Here is a 13,129-nt window from a genome sequence, read left to right on the forward strand (position 1 = left end):
GATATAAAAAAAAGGACATCACTGTATAATTTTGTCCTGTCAGATACTTTTTTTCATGATTACCGTATGAATTCTGAAGTTATGGCCCAAAAAAAACCCTCAAAGTTATAGAAAGAAAAACAATAAAAAAAAAAATAAAAAGAAATGTATTTGTGTGCCGTTAACAATTATTTACTTTAATCTAATTTGATCCAGCAGGGGGCAGTGTCTCCTTTAACACAATGTAGACACATACAGTACATCATAAAGTACATCATACAGTACATCAGACAGTACATCATAAAGTACATCATAAAGTACATCAGACAGTGCATCATAAAGTACATAAGACAGTATATCATAAAGTACATCATAAAGTACATCAGACAGTACATCATAAAGTACATCAGACAGTACATCATAAAGTACATCATAAAGTACATCAGACAGTACATCATAAAGTACATCAGACTGTACATCATAAAGTACATCAGACAATGTGGCCACTTCATAAAACTCCTGCAAAAATCGAATGCGACATAAAAGAATGAAGACTTTTGAATAAAAACTGAACTTACAAATATATATGTATATATATATATATATACTCATTGTTTATTAATAATAATAATAATAACAATTGTCCCTCATTTTTTATGGGAGGAAATTTCCAAAATGTTTCAAAGCAATAGTCATCGTTACTTTGAACGATTACCTTAACGGAGTGTTTATCATTGTAACCATGACAACGAAGGTCCTCTATTTTATTTCCTAAATCTATCTAGTCTGACGTGAGGAACATCTCTGTTAGGTGACAGGAAAGTAGAAACAAAATTATATTTGTGCCGCACAAAAACACGCTTTTCATTCGTATAATCTTTTGTTGTTTTCCTTATGAATTAAGAGTTATTCAAAAGAAGCAAGAAAAAAAAAAAAAGGCAATTCTTCGGTCAAATCGGTCACAAATTGGTAGAAATATGCCTGAAAGGGGGCCGTTGTGTTGTCATCGAAACGTTTTTCTCCCGTTTTGGTGTGCGAGAACTTCTGGTTCAGCATCGTCATCCAACACCTGAACCTCCACAGTTTGTTTTGCATTGTGTTGTCAGCAGGACGTTCAGAGTCAACAACAGTGTTGGACTGAGGCTCGGAGATAACAGAAGACAATAGTGTTTCTCTGCAGAGAGGATCAGCGCTGGGGAAGCTGCAGAGATCTGCTCCAAACACACATGTTGGCACTGATATGTGCGAGAAAGGAAATGCAGAATACTATTGTTGTAAGAGCCTCGGTCATAGCTTCACTTTTATTTTAAATCGGGAGGTGTGAAGAAGGAGGCTGTGATTTCACTTTGAGGTGTGAGATGGCGGCTCTGTGCTAATGAGTCCTCCTCCTCTTCTGCTTCTTCTTATCTTCTGCATCTTTTACGATCCAACAGGAACCAACGACTTCTATACGTCACTTTTTTTTTGTTACATGTTTTATCCAACTTGAACCAGTTTCCAACCATTTTTCACCATCAAAACCTTGTAAACATATAAGTCAGGTTTACTTTTTTTTTTTTTTAACTAATTGTATATTTGAAATGCATCTTTTATTGTGAATTGATGGCAAAAAAAAAAAAATCAAAACTTGAATAATGCTTGATACCATTTATAAAAGTGAACTGTTGTGAATAACTCCTGTTTATTTATGTATATCCTGTTTATTTACGCACAAAAACAAAAATTGAGGAGTAAAAATAACACTTTGCTGAGTTTATAGACAAAGTGAAGCTAAACTAACCAGCAGCTGAAAATTTGCCACACAGACATGAAAGTAGTATAAATATTCTCATTAAACTCTTCCTTAAAAAATAACCCTTCCCAGGTTAATGGCTGCTGTCCTGTAAATAGACACCCATCAGCCTCTGGAGCTCATCATGTGCTGTGAGGGGTTGGAGTACAGGACTAAGCTTGGACTTAACTTTTCCAAACCACCAGATAAACCAGGACGGGGATGAAGCTGACAGGGATGAGGGTGAGGGCGATCACCAGCCCCTGAGGAGCGTCCTCCAGCAGGAGCTCCTCCGACTTGGTGCAGTTCTGGAAGTATCTGGAGTGGATGGCGAGGAAGAACTGCTGGATTTCGGGGTTTGGGAAGAAGCAGTTGACCTTATGAGCCACTATCTCCAAGCAGTGTGTCATTTCATTGTAGGGTCTGCAGAGAAATTAATATTAATGCATTATTTAATCAATACCAAGAACAAGAAAGAAACTAACTCTTATTCCTGATTGTGAGGGTTTGATGCTTTTTCTTTTCTTTGAATATCTTTGTGTTTCAGGAAATATGTTTCCTGTGGATTTTTTTTTTAAATGTTTTTTACGCCAAAGTGTTTATTCAATATGAAAATAACCATCAGAATTATCATTCGTTTAAACCTTTTTTTATATAAAGTCTGTGGCTGCAAACCTTGAAAACCAGCTGATTAAATGACTCTGAAATGTTTTGGTCTGAAATTGTTGCCATATTTTAATTTAAATGGAGTAACAAAAAACACAAAAGCACAAAAAGTAGGAACCTTTTTTAACTGCAGCGCCCCCTGGTGTGTGGAAGGTGGCACTTGCAATCTGTTTACACGTGAAACAAGCTGCTCATTAATCAAACCAAAAGTCTGTATTATTCAAGTAAGCTGCAAATTAGAAGGATGTTATGTAATTTACAGAATATTCTGAGAGGTTTTAACTGTCGTAACAACAAGGAAATTCAATTTTCAGCATGAAAATATACCCATAATTGGTTCAATTTAAAAAGCCTTAAATGTTGTGTTACTTCATATTTCACGACTTTTCATAAATTCAAAGAAAGACTGATTTTGTAAAATTCAGTTGGACCCCATGCAAATGACCCGTTGGGGTTAAACTACTTCCTGTTTGAACACAAACACATTTACCACATTTAGGCTGAGAGGCACCGGCTCCACTCAGCCCGGGCCTGGTGATGGATATTTCCCAGACTGACTTCCAGTTGTTGGAGACCAAACTTTCACAGACATAAGCCAACCCTGTCTGTTGCTCTCACTTCCAAGTCCATTGTTTGTTTGTTTTTACTGAGGAAATCTTAAAAATCAGCTCACAATCATGTAGTGTCATTATTTTAAATGAGGTCCAGTGGTTTCCTTAAACAGACTCTAGTTCTTTAAAAAAAAAAAAAAAAAAAAAAAAGTTACTCAAATCTGTATTTGTTGGGGATTATTTCTGAGTCAATATACATTCAGTGCTGTAGTTTGTAATGTACAGCAGCTGGATAGTATTTTTTTAAATTTTTTATTATTTGTTTATATTTTTTTTTCTGACAAGTGACTTTTGTATTAGTGGAAATAAAGATAAAGAAAAGAAAGAAAGAAATCAACCTCTTTGCCAAGAGGTCAGTGTAAGGTTGTACACCTTGAGAAAGATATTTATAGTCAGGACGGCTTTTATGCATTACATGTAGTATAAAGCAAAAAGGAAGGAAAATAGGTTTGGAAAAGTACAAGCCACGCCCCCTATTCCGACGAACATTTTTAAACATGTCCCGCTCTGATTCTCAACTAGTGAAACAGCGCCCCTCTGGGTTGTAACGGTGGCTAATGGGAGTTCAGTGTGTGGTCACAAAGGGTATTGCAGCGGGACACCCGAGGCGTTACGTCAGGTCACCTTGAAGGGAAACCAGGTGAAGTTTGTTTAAAAACCTCTGGAGGAAGAAGAAGAAGAAGAAGAAGCTGCGGAGTGAAGCGAGTTAGAAACGACGGTCAAAAAAACGTTCGCAGAAAAGACTTTTAAACGACCGCGAGAGTTCGCGAGCTCAGCTAGTTTCCCCGGTGTTGCTAATAGCTAGCTCAGCTAGCCAGTTAGCCAGCAGCGATGGAGGGAAAAGAAGATCTCTGTCAACAAACAAACAAACAAACAAACAAACAAACAAACAAACAAACAAACAAACAAACAAACAAACAAACAGTGGGCTGTTATACGACACGGAAATGGACCACTTCGTGACAGAAAAGGAAGATCTGGGCTTCCGGACTTCAAATAACGTGAGTGATCTCTGGTTTGAATGTTTTTATCTCCTTGTTGATGCTGGAAAAAGTATTTTGATAAAGTAAAAGTACCAATAGAGCGAATATAGATGTACAAATACTTCATAACAAGTAAAAGTCCTGCATGAAAAACCCCACTTAAGTCAAAATGGCAGAAGTTTTAGCAGCAAAATGTGGTTTTAATTCTCCCAGTTAAAACTCTGTTTAACTTAAACCTGCTGCAGACTCAGTTTAACTGAAGTTTAACTTAAACCTGCTGCAGACTCAGTTTAACTGAAGTTTAACTTAAACCTCCTGTGACTCAGTTTAACTGAAGTTTAACTTAAACCTGCTGCAGACTCAGTTTAACTGAAGTTTAATTTAAACCTGCTGCAGACTAAGTTTAACTGAAGTTCAACTTAAACCTCCTGTGACTCAGTTTAACTGAAGTTTAAATTAAACCTGCTGCAGACTCGGTTTAGCTGAAGTTTAATTTAATCCTCCTGTGACCCGGTTTAACTGAAGTTTAATTTAATTTAAACCTCCTGTGACCCAGTTTAACTGAAGTTTAACTTTAAACCTGCTGGAGACCAGAGGCCTTGTACTACAAAGATTTGTGGTTAGTAAAATAACTTCAGATTTAATTCTGAGGTTTTTTTTTAGGGTCACTTCTTCCTGGGATACATCGCCATGGTAACTCATGCTGCAGACATAATCAGGTTATGTTATGAGATAACAGATCGTCACGTGTGAAAGCGCCACCGACAATTCTTTTGGAAAATGTCATCACCGGTCGTAGAAGCTGTGACAATTCCTTTATTTGATAGATTCTTGCTTGAAAAATGACTAAAAAGATGAATTGATTTTTGAAAATGTTTTTTTATACAATATAAAATAACACGAGGAATCTTTAAAATGAACCGAGAATTAAAGAAAATTAGAGACGCAGAAAAACAATAGAAAAAACACTCAAGATCAGATGTACCTGATGACGTTTTCCAGGATGCACCAGTCCTCTTTGCTCACCGTCTGCATTTCCTTGTGAAATTCTTCACCACAGTAGTGTTGACTGAACTGCACCAGCTGGTCCCACTGGCACAGCGATCCTGCCACCTCCTCTTTCTCCTCCTGGAAACTCTCTGCAAAGTAGTGAAAACACGAACATAGAAAAACAGCGCACAAGCTCAAATTATTATTTCGCCATGTTAAACAGAAAATTATCTGTGATCTCTTTGGCTTTTTATCTGAAAGTGAAACTAGATCTCTGATACCTCACTATGCACTTTACAGGCGTGTTTTCAGTGCAGTTTGGTGCTAAGAACAGGAAATTTAAAGCCTCAGATAAGGACGGAGGATTTCATTTCCTCTTACTCACCATCGTCCTCCATGATAACGCCAGACGTTTGGTTGCTTTGCAGTTCTTCCTCAATCTGATTCTCCTCTTTGTACGAGCTTGACGTCACGTTGTTTGCTTGTATCGTGCCTGTGGGCAAAGTTTCACCAGCTTTATTTGAGTCCGTTGTCAACATGCAAGATCTGCTGCTGCAAACACATTCAGATCATCACTTTTGTTTTTTTGTTTTCTTGTGCTCATAACTTCCTCTGCTACAAACAAAAGTTGTGGGTGTGAATCACTGTGACTGTGGTTTGTTTCATTTCTTTTCTAACTTTAGGAACGATGACGCAGCATTCAAACTTGCTATTTTATGATATTTTACCCAGATTTGATAGAGAATCTGATTGCATTTTACTTATTTGACAGTATGGTGCAGCCAAGGAGGAATCCTGTGTAAAAACTGTGTATTTTCATTTTTTAAATTTTAAATATTGCTATTAGTTGTTTAATATCGCGTTAATGGCTCATTGTTTTTGGTGCGTTCAGCCTCGTTGAATGAAATATTTTGCAGAGAATATTAGCAGTTTCTGGATTAGGATTCTGACTTAAATGAGAATCCCGATTTTTTTTTTTTTGTTGCTGGAAATTGACGTCATGAATCTCTTATGATCCCGTGTGCGCAGCGCTGCGAGGTGCATGCAATTCTCAGCGGGCGGGCGGAACTCGGCGGGATAGCCGTCATGATTCCTCTGGACAACAGAAAGGAAACACTCTGTTTTAAACTTAAAGAATCACCGAAGATACTTTTTTTTCTTTCGTTTGTGTCTCTCAATTTTTCTTTGCTATCTGTATCCGCTGCTCTGAATCGTGTATCGCTGAGTTGTTATTGGTTGAGGTGAGAGAAGGAGCGCTTGTTTTGATGTAGCTGAAGTCCCGAATGAAAATGCGTCAGAATTGTTGCCATTTAAAAGGGAGATCGCATAAAGACATGAATTGAGGTCGCAATTTTATTATGAATAATTGTGCAGCCCTTGTAGCAGTAGTACTAGAGGGGTGCATGCATTTACAGAAAGACACTTTTTGGTAGTGGTGTTTGACAGGTCGGACCTGGACCACACGTCGCATCTCACCGGTTCAGGTTAATTGTTGTTACTTACACTTTAATACAAAAGCAGGAAAGGGGCCATTTTCCAGACTAAAGGGTTAATTAATTAATGAAAAAACTAATTGATGAGCTGAAGAAAACATTTGTTAGTTGAAGGAAGAAAATAAACGTACTGTTGTCGTATAAAGTTCGGTTCCTCTCAGCTCGGCCCGGCTCTTGCTCTGTGATGTTGGCGGGTTGTGATCCGACAACACCTGCGGATATAAAAAGTCACACGTGAACGTCCTGCACATAAAAAAAAAAGAAACACAACAGCCTTTTGTTTGCAGCTTTTCCTTCATCGGTCCCACAAACTGGGAAAACAATGCACACTCAGGGAAACATGGTGCGTATCCAAAAAGAAAGAACAGGAAATGCCGACTAAACCCGGCATGTAAAGGTCCGATCCGTACCGAGGACCAGAGCGGGGAAGAGCAGGTAGAGGATCATGGTGGGCAGCGGGAACCTCCGAGGTCGAGCTGGGTCCCGAACGTCTGAGAGCCGAGAAAGAAGCCCCGCCCTCTTTATCTCAGATCCTCAGGCTGGGGACGAGTGGGTCGGTGGTGCGGTGATGGTGAGTGATGCCAGATATACATGCTGAGCCATAAAAGAAGAAGAAGAACAGCTGATGAGGGAGGAGAGTAAAAGTTAAATCATGAGTGAAGATGGAGGATGAGGGATTTCAAATCTCTTAATTTGAAAGGAGACACATCTGTTTGTTTGATTGGATCTCCAGAAAAAAACTTTTACAGCTGCAAAAATACTGACTCAATGGATCCGGTCATTATTAGAGATCATGCTTAGACATTTTTAAAGTATATTAAGTTTTGGGGGAAAAAACAAATACAAAGAGGAAAAGTCACATTAATCAACGCTGCACCTATGAAGAAGAAAAACTGTTTATTGGCTTTAAACATCAGACTATACAAAGAAATTACTGACAGGGACAGCTGGTAATAATCAAAATAAACACTTACGGTGATGCTAATTTGCCACTAATTAAACCACAGAAGAAGAAGAAGAAAGGAGTGACGTCATTAGTCAGATCTGAAATGGTGGGAAACGATGTGAAAATACAACTTTTCTGTCAGTTTCATCCGCAAAAGAATTACATTATAATAAAAAAAATAATAATGTGACAAATGAAAAAAAAACACATGCATTAAAATTAACATGTATAATCATTTATTTTCAAAAATTGAAGTGTCTAATTTTGCTGTAATTCCTACGATAACAATGAAGACACTCCAATACTGCATATTATGTCAATACAAAGACTTGTCTTATTAATATACATATACAGATATAAAATTAACAGAATTAAAAATGTCTGTCTAGACAAATAAAACAACTTTAAGTGTGTTTTTAGTTCCTGTTTTGAACTGACACTCGACAGTTTCTGTTCGTGGAGGCGACTACGTCAACATAAAAAGACTTCTGACACTGATTGTTTATATGACGGGAAGTCTCACTCGGATCTGTAAATAAATTTGACTTCACCACCTTAAAACCTGAGAATATTTTTCTTTGATTTAAACATTTCTGCCAACGGTTCATAGAATAGTTCAAACTGTCGCAGCACTCGGCAATGAAATGTTTAATGTGACCTCTAACCACAAATCACACGAGATGAGCTCCAGCTTGGCGTTTAATATGGTGTGTGAGTGAGGGAGGAAGTCCTGGTATGTCCTCACTCCTGGAGGTCTCCTAATCGTAGCAGGACCGTCCCGATGCTGGCGCTGATAGCAGGCGGCCGCTGAACAAAAAGCTCTTAAGGGATTTCCTCCTTCGTTTAGCGGCCGTCCGCTCAGAAAAGATATAAAACACATAAACAAAAGTCACGTGACCTCCCAGAAAGCCTCTGTTGCGTTATCAGTGATAATAACGCGGACGCAGAAATATCACATTTCCTCTTATTTTGTGCAAAAACCGTTAGACTTTAGAGAAGTTTCCTCAGATGCCTCGACGCTCGATCAGGAGCACAAAAACAACAACAACTTCCTGTTCGCTGGGTTTTTAATGTACAGGATGTCAGAGCCTTTTCTGTGGTGGCTTTTGTTTTCACCTCAGGGTGCGGAGACAGGAAACTCTGCTCTGGCGCTCAGGGTGTCCGCTGCATGCCGAAAGACATCGAGGGACACGGTAGCGCATCCACGTGGACATTCGTGTCCCGTGTTACGATCCGAAATATCTTGTTTTCGTGTTTTTTTTTATATAAAGATAACGATGTCCTATAATTGCAGGAAGTGTGATGCTGAGGGGGAATAAGTGAACTAAAGACTCAGTGAAGAGGGCCCTCAAAATAAAACCTGGAAAGTTTGTGTTGTTTAAAAATGTCATTCGCTTCACTTTTAGCTTTAAAACCGCCTCACAGGGTCGTTTGAAGTGCGTATTCATGCTCGGCACTCATCAACAATTACAACACCTCTTATGAAAAGATGTTTTATATTATTGCACCCTGGTTTCACCGCGTAGTCACTTATTATCTATTGATACAGCAGCTTTTACTTGTGAATAAATAAAAGATGACTATAAATAATTAAAAAAACACAACTACATGTGCGTATTTATATTCGGCCTAAAATGATGAATAGTGGATGTTAGTAGAAAAAGGGGAAGAGGCCCAGATTTACTTTTGTAGGAGCTATAGATGTATTTTGTAATTGATGACAGTGCAGTAAAGACAAATCAGGCACAGTTCTTTGTTTAAAGGTTTTTAGTATAATATTCCTTTATTATACCTCTTTAATAATCACGTTTCCATGAACAATCAGGTTTCTTTGTAAATTTAACATTTAATGAACATTTTACTCACCGGACCTGGTCGAGAAAGTTTGTACTCCACTGTGATAATTTCATACTGAGAAAGAAACCTGACACATTTGAAATAAATATAAAAGTTAAAAGGAAAACAAAGTGTTTTTAATCAAATGAAGAAAAAAACAAACCAGGATGATCTTCTTAAAAGTAGGATAACGCTCTCTAAAAACATTCGTACAATGTTTTTATAGTAAATTAACACAAAAGTGTTTTAGCCGACCTTTGAAAAAACACATTTTGTATGCAAAAATCTAAACTTAGTGAAAAACAGCGTAATATTCTCCGAGCGTTTATAGAGCAAACAAGTTGTAGCTGGAACAGCACCGTTGTATTAAGGTCACAGTATTTGGAACATAATATATCTGTAGAGCTGAAATCTCAGAGCTGTACACCAGAAATATATTCATCTTCTTGTTATCTTATTCTTTGGTCTGACAGAACCAGAGCTGATTAACATTGTTTTTGCCAATTTAAGACACGTCTATGAGAATTTCTATATTCCCAAATGTCTGGTTAGCAATCAATTCGCTGGCTTATAAATACCGGACGTGAAGGAGAAAAAGCTCTTTGTTTATACGTCTTGTAGGTTCAGCTGCTTTCATGCAAACTTCTCTGAGGAAGCAGTGTGGTCGACGTCTTGTGTAAAAGCTAGTTCATGTCGCCCTCCGGTGGTTGAAACGAGCAGCTGGTCGTTAGTTTCATCTACTTGTTCCTCCTGATTCTGAAACTTGTTTTGTTTTCTCACGGTTTTCTCTCTTCACACCTTCTGCTGCTCTTTGTTTCAGAAACCTGCTTTCAGTAAGAAAGACAGTAGGAAGCTGAAAAATTGCCGGCGGGTTGTAACATTGAATCCTCGTAGTTCACTGGAGGAAAGAAAAGCAGTTTAAGAGATTAATTCGAGAAAATAACCTGAAATATGAATTAATTTAGGATTTTCTCGGCTTTATTGTAAAAAATAAAATAAAAAAATCCTCCTTTTCACTTGACTCGTTTCTTTTAAAACGTGAAACACAGAAGAGGATATTTAACAATTAACAAGAATGTTTTTCTTTTTAAAATCTCATCCATTCAGCCTGCACGGTGTTGTACTGAGAGGCGTCTCACTTTGCATATATGATGTGACGTTCAGAAAAATATAGAAATTAATTAACACCATAAAAATAACTGAACATCACCGCTCAACAACCGGCGAACTGCATTAATGCATGAAGTATACAAGAAATAAATGATAAGAAATTGAAAACAGACGCAAGAAAAACTGAAAGGAATGAGAAATGGTGACACTGAAATGTTTATAATAACAGTTTGATGCAATTCAACTCTCACAAAATACAAGTGAAGAATCTGAATAACGCACCAAGTCCAACAAGAAAACAACATTTACAACATTTATGAAGCTGAACATGATCAACAAATTCAAATCAAAGCTCGGTTTTTAAAGACGTATTTTATATATTTAAAAGATCTCGTTTTGGATGTTTTTAGTTTTCTGCATGTTGGCAGGAAAACATAAATTTTTCTAAAGTTGATAAAAATGTTGACAATCACACTATTAGATAATACAAATACTCTTTAAGTACAGTTCTACTTTTAAGGCAATTTAATTTATAGCATCAGTATGCTGAGTTAATATACGTAACTGACTGCCTTACTAATAATAACAGATTTTTAAATGCTCCATAAATGGCTTCAGAGCCGTTTAACAAGGACAGCTTTAAACTTGATGACACAACTTGACGCATAATTCATTTACAACTGCTTTCATCCTTCCTAAATTATTTACAGACGTGCAGTTTAAACTCTTCCTGCAGTCATGGCGGGTTGTTACGATTTCAAATGAACTAATGGAGTTTTAGCTGCAGCTTTTCTTAAAAAGAATAAAACCACAATTTAGATACACGTTATAATTTATTCATACACCCACATGGGTAGTTGTGCGCCCAGTTTTACAAAACTACATCCAATGAATTTTTGCAGTCTGTTAAGTACTAATTCTTTTTTGATAGGAGAAGTGGTTAAGATGTTTTTTTAAGTAATGGTTTAATTTTCATAAGCTAAAGATCTTAAATTAAATTAAAAAAAAAAAAAAAAAAGTCATCAAAATGTCCAGTGTGGGAGCCGAGCAGCTGACGATCATCCAACCCGAGTGTTTGTTCACAGGTTGAACAGCAGGTCACCGCTTTCACATCAGTTGGCATCGACCACGCATACAAAACAAGCCGGGAGGGTAGAGATCGAAGTCGACCACACTGGATGACGAGTTGTCAACAACTGTCGTGCCAAAACGTTTCCCATCAACGAGAACGATGCAGAGCGGCGCCTTGTTTGTCGCGGTGATGAAACCAAACGCTGCCGTCTGACGGTAACCGTCGGTAACGTGGCTGCAGCGACCCCACGCCGTGGTTTCCGCCGTTGACGCGCATTCAAGCCCAGACTGATTTATTTTGGCCCCTGACCCTGTTCTTATCCGCCGTCAGTGATATTGAGGAAATTGGAGATTATTGAACCCCTTTAACCTTTTGAAGCTCAACGCTGTGGGCCGGTCCTCTGAGACACCGTTTGATTTTGTTGAATTAAAGAGAATATCTAGTGTGTAACTGCAAAAACTGTCACCAAGTATTTCTCATTTTGTCAGCTGTAGCTGTGTTCAGAGCAGCCTAAAAAAACAACAACTATTTGGGTCATAGGTTGAACCAGGCTCAGTTTTGTGGCAAAGTGGTGCCGGCCAATCAAATGCATGCAAGCACACGAGTGTTTGGTTTACTTTGTAATGGAGATGCTCTGTTTAGACTTGGTACCTTTGTTTGCGATCAAGAATGAATTCAACTTTTCAGATCTTTTACAACAGCTGAAAAACCTTTAATCCTACATTTTTATGTAAAACTGGATTTCTTTTAACGCGACCTTTGACAGCTGCTACGTCCAACGTCTTCAAACCAACCAAACAACCAAGCAACCAACCAAGCAACCAACCAAGAGCACAACGCTAAACATACCGGCCTTTTTGCATCATGTCATCGTGACACGTTTGAATGACTTCTAAGGAACCAAAAAAAAGCAAATACTTAAATATATCTCAACTAAAAGTCAAAGTTAACTGACAGAAAGGAAACAAAAAGTGAGCGTGAAGCTTCTTCATTCCCACCAGTCTGGTTTTAGAAACATGAGTTCATGAGTTGAGACCCGTGTGCGGTTTGGTGAGTCCACAAACAATCATCCAACCTCAGAGGCAGTCAAGGAAAGGTGATGAACTGGTGCCGGTGCAGACACACCCAGGTGTGGTGTTTTTCTGCCCGCCAGTTGAACCCACAGCTTTCTGCATTTTAATGCATTCTGTCGCATATTTCAGGACAAACTGTACATTGGGTTGGATTTCTGATTTTGTGGAAGGAATAATGTAAATGTTAAGAGTTACTAGAGATAATAATGATAATAATAATAATAATAATAATAATAATAATGAGGAAAAAAAAACATAGGTGGAGTGAAATGGGTGCATGCAGTGATGTTGTCACATAATCTGTTGATTGTTGAACAACAGGATTTTGCAGATAAGGCTGCGAGTGAAACGTTTCTAGATTTAAAAAAAATAAAACAAAAAAACCACATCTCGGAAGATGTGACGGCGCTGGAGATGCATCAACAAGGTTTCATGCTCTCATCCCTCAGTGACATCTGGTGACACAAACAGCCAGCGCAGGGAGGGTATGGCAAGGTCAGCAAAACACAAAGGTGGTTTTATTGGCTGCAGGCAGTTTCGGGGTTTGTTTTTGGTTGCAGGCTTGTTTTTAAGAGTGCCAGCTTCACAAATCTGTTCCA

At 38.0% G+C, this 13,129-nt stretch overlaps 1 protein-coding gene across 1 annotated transcript; it reads right to left on the reverse strand.

Moving 5' to 3' along the window:
• Positions 1-155: 155 nt before the first annotated feature.
• Positions 156-8,353, reverse strand: LOC138204636 (receptor activity-modifying protein 1). The gene is made up of 7 exons (XM_069159995.1): positions 8,105-8,353; positions 7,468-7,537; positions 6,904-7,087; positions 6,625-6,705; positions 5,386-5,493; positions 4,996-5,149; positions 156-2,173 (listed from the first exon to the last, which is right to left on the reverse strand). The coding sequence occupies exons 3-7, from the start codon at positions 6,938-6,940 to the stop codon at positions 1,936-1,938; spliced, it is 618 nt and encodes a 205-aa protein (XP_069016096.1). The 5' UTR covers positions 6,941-7,087; positions 7,468-7,537; positions 8,105-8,353; the 3' UTR covers positions 156-1,935.
• Between the last annotated feature and the right edge of the window lie 4,776 nt (positions 8,354-13,129).

This window comes from Embiotoca jacksoni, unplaced genomic scaffold, assembly GCF_022577435.1.
Source record: "Embiotoca jacksoni isolate LCO1_2020_lvr unplaced genomic scaffold, fEmbJac1.0.p SCAF_26, whole genome shotgun sequence".
Lineage (NCBI taxonomy): Eukaryota > Metazoa > Chordata > Actinopteri > Embiotocidae > Embiotoca > Embiotoca jacksoni.